Source organism: Corythoichthys intestinalis, chromosome 5, assembly GCF_030265065.1.
Source record: "Corythoichthys intestinalis isolate RoL2023-P3 chromosome 5, ASM3026506v1, whole genome shotgun sequence".
In the NCBI taxonomy this organism is placed as follows: Eukaryota; Metazoa; Chordata; class Actinopteri; order Syngnathiformes; family Syngnathidae; genus Corythoichthys; species Corythoichthys intestinalis.
The window spans coordinates 24,839,717-24,846,551 of record NC_080399.1 but is presented as its reverse complement, the minus strand read 5'-3'; the positions used below and the strand labels follow the sequence as shown (position 1 = coordinate 24,846,551).

Below are 6,835 nucleotides of genomic sequence, written 5' to 3'. Positions count from 1 at the left end.
GCCGTCACTGAAACATGAGCATTCATGGCCAGTCTTCCTAGTATCAATTAATTGGACATTTATCATTGACAATTACGAATAATTAGGAGTTCTATACAGTCCAATACAACAGTGCAGTGATCCATCGCTACTTCACGCTTCAAACTTCACGCCCTCAGTCTATCGCAGATATTTTTCCCCCAATAAATAAACTGATAAATACAGATGAGCGATCCCGAGCCGATCGCGTACTCTCGCTCTCCCTCCTTCCCTCTCCCCACTCTTTGTTGGTCAGGCAGTGGACTGGAGTTGTTTATTAAAGGTAACGATAATTGACAGGCGTTAAATGTTTGATCTTGCCACAGATGCCTGGAAGCTGAAGCTTCAAAGCGCCGCATGCGTCAATCATCGTTTAACTTGCTAACCCGATAAAGAAGCATTTTAATGCTTTATTCATGTTTAAAAATAATTCAGTGGGACAGTAACATGTTTAAAACTTATCATAATTATTACATTTGAAGTGCTTAAAAACAATTTATTAAAAAATATATATTTAATATACATAAAAGTTTTAAATTATACTTTGGGGAAAAAAAGTGAAGAAAAAAAACCTGTCTTATATGTATCTCTTTCCAATGCTAGATCTGAATAAATACATTGAACACACACAAAAAAATTTGTGGGTGGAGAGGGTCAAGGGGGTGCGCTACTTCGCGGTTTTTCACTTATCGCGAAGTGTTCTGGTCCCCATTAACCTCGAAAAACGAAAGATCAATGTACTTTTTGACAGGTTTGATGTTGCTTTCAATAACTTGCAGAAAAAGACCCTCTCCAACTCATTGAATTTTACGCTTATCATCGTTTAATTCTATTGACCTACATATAATCGTGTTTTATCTCTATTCTTGAGTTTCCAAACAGCTGAAAAGCTTTTTTCCCTGCAATTTTTAAACAGGACAGGCTCGCTTGATGTCATGCGCATTTTAAAGTGCAGGTTTACGAGGGACCACGAAGTGAGCAGTGTCCAATCCTCACTCATACTGAGCCCCTCACAGCCCAGTAGATAGATACCTCTATGTGATTGAATTGGTTCATCTGGGACGTAATGACACCACAATGCCACTAAAATAGCCTCATCGGACGCCATACATCCAATTTGACCTTAAAGTTGTCCTGCTTGCTCTACCTGGAATTTACACGCCTCCCTCGTGTTATGGGAGCGAGACGGACACGGGGGGCTCTGGAGCGTCCACGGAGGGCTGTCAACGTCAATGTCCGGGAGAAACAAACCCTCCGTAGCGGCTCTCTGACGAGCTAATTGTGGATGTCTTAGGCCAGGGTAAGCACGAGATGTCTTCCGTGGGTGATGTTTGGTGGATATATAGTTAGGTTGTAGCACTGTGCCAAAACGTGGCCCGTTTAAGGTAGACGAGTTAAATAGCTTAGCGTGGCTAGGCCAAAGCTAGCTAGCTGGCCATTCTGGGGCTTTCGTTCAGCAAACTAGTGCTAACAGGTACATTAAAAGTAAGTCCAGAGCGTTTTTTTTAATCGAATGGGGCATTCACATTCGGGATGTAATAGGGGGAAATGTTTTATTGTGCCGACGTTTAAACCAATGTCAGACGAGGAGGAGAACAGCACTGCAGGTGTAATTACTTTTGATTACGACGAAATTCCATCTACGTCCGTCGGATGTAGACTGCACTACTGCAGTAATAAAATTTAAGTCAAAATATAGATAACTGTATGGGCGAGCTTGTGCTCCCTTCGCGAACCCAGCAAACAAATTATGTTATAATCTAGAGTAGGGGTGTGACAAAATATCGAAATTGTGATATATCGTGATACTTTGTATCCCAAAAGGTTATCGATACGCTCCCACCAAGAATCGAGATCTCGTTTTAAAAAGGTGTCAATGTTTATAAAAAAAAAAATTTAAAAAAAAAGGAACCCACAAGTTGCTACCGAAATGTTCCACCATAATAGTGTCTCAGTTAAAGGGGATGTAGCGCCCTGGGAAAATTTTGATATTCCATCATTTATCCATAAACGCATGCCTTTTGTATTCATATCATGCCACTTCGTGTAATTACACACAAGAAAATGAGAGAAATTTGGCTCGATTGTCAAGCTAAAACGACCGGCGCCCGAGATCTGGCAGATTGTGTGCGTGACGTCACGTCAAGTGAAGAGAGTGCCACCGGCCACTAGGGGGGCAGCGCCTGTCTGCATCAATATAATTCCTTCTAGTGTGGGGAGAATTGGGGGTGTTTTGAGCTGTTTATGCTGATGCATTGTGTTCGTCCTGCACATATTCCAGGTTCCCTCATGAAGAAACACCGCTCGTTGTCAATAAAAGAGAATTCAGAGTTGGCAGTGAGGGCTGTTTCTTCAACAAGAAAAAGGCTCAGTGCTTTAATACTGAATGGCGGCGATGATGGCAGACAATTTCGTTTCTAGTTTCAGCGACGAATCCGACGTAGAAGGACGTAACGAATGTTCATCTAATGGTGACGAGGAGAGTTGCAAAGCTTTAATCGGTGTTATAGGTGACCAATTTGAGCCCAAACGAACGCCAATGCAGCGTAATGAAACGGTCATTGAGGGGAGCAATGACACTGATGAAACATCGGCAGCAGATCGTGTGGGAAACACCAATGATTTGTTTAGCATTTCTTTTTGTGAAGCTGATACACCGTGACTGCAAAATAAAGGAATGCATAGAATAATTATAATTTATTGCGCTATCATAGCTTTTCGCTCTGCCAACAGACACAAATATGAACGGGATCAGAGGATTTGTTCTATATATTTTACGAACGATCATTTATACATGTGTCGAGTCCTGTATCCAAAGGCGTGACATTTTTTTTTATTAATTATAAAAGAGTACTCACTCTGGCCATTTCAAGCTTGGCTGCTCCCTTCTTTGCGTAGCTTTAGCCTCCTTTAGCAGTCATCGTCTCTCTCTTGATATCTCGGGACATTTAGGTGGCTGTGCATCTATGGTCGGCACCGCATCTCCTTTTGAGCAGCAATCTTTTAGCAAAACCCGATTTCTCTTGTCCATAGTTCGAGAAGCTTTCAGTTGGAAAATGCGCACCACAGAAAAGCGTGCCGGAGGCTGTGTCTAGAAAATTAGCCCTCTTTGCACGGACGAACTTTACCCATTTTCTGTGTAGTCCAGCTTTTTTTTTCGGGTTCAGGAACTCATGGATACTATATTCCGATAAACAACTATTTGTACACCACATAGCACAGCAGTTTTGAACCATTGTTGTGATGTTTTGGTCAAACAAACCCCAACGCTACTCTCTCGTCGTTAAAAAACAATGGCACCTAGCTCCGCCTCGACTTTCAATCACTTGTCGTGACGTCGCCGCCCCATTCGGCTGTTTCCGGAACACTTTCGGTAGTGTTCGTCATTTTCGATCTATTTTCGATAATTGCTCATTAATGTGATTGATTTTTTTGTTAACTTTATCAATATTTGTTATCTTGGCGCATAACGGTTCTATTGATGTCTCACACCCCCTTTGCCGAAACATCCCCTTTAACTCTAAAGCTGCCATTGACGGTGCTCGATGCCAATCCATTTAGATTGGGAACGTTCGTTCATTCAAAACCAGAGCATTCATAGTCATTCGGTCTGATTTTCGGGGCATTTACAGGTCACTTGCTGTTTATTTTAGGGCATTTACAGGTCATTTCCTGTTGAGATTGAGTCACTGCCTATTCATTTAGGTGATTCCCAGGTCATTTCCTGTTCTGTAACTCAAATTAAACTGGAGATGACCCATAAAATACCCAAAAATCTACAGGAAGTAACTGAAAATCAACAGGTAAATGATCTTAAATGGCCCAAAATTACTATATTGCCTGGCATTGGCTGCCACTGACGGTCATATACATTAAATCCGTTTGAAGTAGGAGGGATGGCAGCGAATTCGTTCATTCGCTGCCACCCTCCCAGTTGGATTGGACGTCTACTAGTGATAAACTCATTCCATTTCACAACAGAAACTTAGTTGTTTGTGAAATTTCCTAAAATGATTTCCATACCAATACATTGATAATCGTTGTATCGCCATATCGTCAGATCATCGTTATCGTGAACTTTGTATCGCAAATCGTATCGTATCTTGAGGCACCAAGAGGTTCCCACTCCTAATATACAGGTCATTCTAAAAAAAAATTGCTTATTGTGATAAAGTTCATTTTTTTCTGTAATGTACTGATAATAAACATTAGACTTTCATGTATTTTAGATTCATTACACACACCTGAAGTAGTTCAAGCTTTTTATTGTTTTAATATCGATGATTTTGGCAAAAAAGTCAGGAAAACCCAAAAATCCCTGTCTCAAAAAATTTGCATATTTCATCCCACCAATACAAAAAAGTGTTATTTAATACAAAAAAAAGTCAACCTTCACTGAATTATATCAGCTATGCACTCAATACTTGGTCGGGAATCCTTTTGCAGAAATAACTGCTTCAATGCGGCGTGCCATGGAGGCAATCAGCCTTTGGCAATGCTGAGGTGTTATCGAGGCCCAGGATGCTTCGATAGCGGCCTTAAGCTCATCCACAGTGTTGGCTGTGGTGTCTCTCAACTTCCTCTTCACAATATCCAACAGATTCTCTATAGGGTTCAGGTCAGGAGAGTTGGCAGGCCAATTGAGCACAGTAATGCCATGGTCAGTAAACATTTACCAGTGGTTTTGGCACTGTGAGCAGGTGCCAGGTCGCGCTGAAAAATGAAATCTTCATCAACTACTTCAGTTATGCGTAATGAATCTAAAATATTTGAAAGTCTAATGTTTATCAGTACATTACAGAAAATAATGAACTTTATCACAATATGCTTTTTTTTTTTTTTGAGAAGGACCAGTTACCATATAAATATAACAATATTTACAGTAAGAAGAAAAATGATGAGAACCCTTTCCCAAATTGCCAAAACCAGATCACAGATGGCTAAATCCCTCTCTGGTATGAGAAAACTGATATACAGTATATTTTAAACTGCAAAATTCTATATACTATTTATTTATTTCTCTTTGGTGTTACCCTATTTAGGTGTTGTCTCCAAGTTTTGGAAGAGCTGCTAAAACCAATTTACATTCCCATTTCATTCTCCATAAGAGCTCTACGCGTTATACACAACACAGAACATACTCCACGTTTATACCAATAAAATCGACTAACCATTTAACATTACATTCACCTAAAAACAAACACCCACACACCCTGTGTGTGAAATTTATCTATGAGGTAGAAAAGTGCATCCAAATGTACAGTATCAACCATCCCTGAAAATTCTCTTGTTAAGTATTACCGACCTTTGCAACAACAGAACTGTTATTACTTGATAACTATCCATTTTGAAAAGGGGCATGCCACTATAAGCCTCAATTTCTGCCCGCTCCTTTTGAGCATCTCTGTTCACAATAATATGTGTAAATGCCTATTTAAACTTCGTTATGAGCTGCTGTGAATGAAATTAAATTATGATAATGAATCTCATAATAAATTGGTCTAATGTGGTCTTATAGATTGTTCAAACTAATGCAATGTAAACATTTATATATATTTTCATAACTATGTTGAAAATAACAAACATTCACAGGATGCGGAGTAAAAAGTGAAGACAGGCAAGAGCCATGGAGTCCCCAAAACTGCGGCCCGCGGCCCAAATACGGCCCGCCTCCACATTTGGTCCGGCCATTTTGAAATTTTTTTTTTCTTAAGCGTGTTATTTATTTCCTGGCCTTTTCCTTTAAGAATTCAGAGAGGGTCATCTGGTTATTATCTATTTAATTAATAGTGTTTTTATTATTAATTATTATTATTATTATTATTATAAAGAATCCAAAAAGGGTTATTTGATTGTGGCTTTCTGAAAAACAAAATTTTTTTACATTTATGCACTTCTGCAATCGTCACACTTTTTCTGTTACAAACTGACCCCGGCCCCTCATCAGAGAAGGGAAAAGTTATGTGGCCCTCACAGGAAAATGTTTGGGGACCCTATGTGCTTTAACACATATTGCCAAAGGCAGAACAACAACCTATCTGCCAATATATACCAATATTTTTTATTTCTATTAGATAAATGTTTCAGTAAAATGTTACACATTCTTGTGTATTTGCCACTTATTGCCACAGTTTAACAATGAGGCTTTGGGCCTCTTTTGATCTCGTTGCGAGTTTGTAAGGTTGTGACTTCTGATTAAACAAACTCGATGCCAATCAAAACGTTTGTTCTTCTTTTCCCCCAAATTAGAATCGATAAGAGAATCGATAAAGAATCGAATCGTTAAGCAATATCGATAATGGAATCGGAATCGTACAAATTCTATCAATTCCCATCCCTAGTCATAACTATTAAATCAAAAACAGTAAGTACAGTACAGTCTACTGTGTTTAGATTTAATAGCGCTGTGCGCCATTTTTAATTTCTAAACACTCTGGACGGTTGTAAACCAAGCATCCCCTTTTTTTGTTACATACAAACGTCATTTGTTTGCAGGTCAACCTAAATTTGAACCATGCCTGGAAAACTAAAAGCCAAAATCGTGGCTGGCCGCCACTTGCCTGTCATGGACAGAGCCAGTGAGCTTACGGATGCCTTTGTAGAGGTAAGTCAAAGGTTCTTCCACATTAAAGTACATGTTAAGATTTTTTTTCGGACTATTTGAAAGATTTCTTGCGATTATTGAATGTCAAAATATGACAAAGCTCCACAATTTACAGTCTACAGTAATTTTTAGCTTTTCTCAACGCTTCCTCTTTCGAGGGAGTGGTCCCTCTTTGTAGCTTTTGTTACCATGTCAACTCCAAGCAGACAGGCG

General features: G+C 39.4%; 1 protein-coding gene across 16 annotated transcripts in view; it reads left to right on the top strand.

Annotated features, from left to right (window-relative positions):
* Nucleotides 1-987: 987 nt before the first annotated feature.
* The window catches only part of c2cd5 (C2 calcium dependent domain containing 5), a 45,328-nt gene continuing 39,480 nt past the window's right edge, over nucleotides 988-6,835 (top strand). For 8 of the 16 annotated variants that reach the window (XM_057836550.1, XM_057836551.1, XM_057836556.1 and 5 more), the window contains exons 1-2: nucleotides 989-1,318; nucleotides 6,514-6,622. In XM_057836550.1, the coding sequence (XP_057692533.1) occupies nucleotides 6,533-6,622 (90 nt within the window). In that variant the 5' untranslated portion in view covers nucleotides 989-1,318; nucleotides 6,514-6,532. Of the gene's footprint in view, nucleotides 1,319-6,513; nucleotides 6,623-6,835 lie in introns of all 16 variants that reach the window. The other 8 variants (XM_057836557.1, XM_057836562.1, XM_057836558.1 and 5 more) reach the window with 2 other exon arrangements.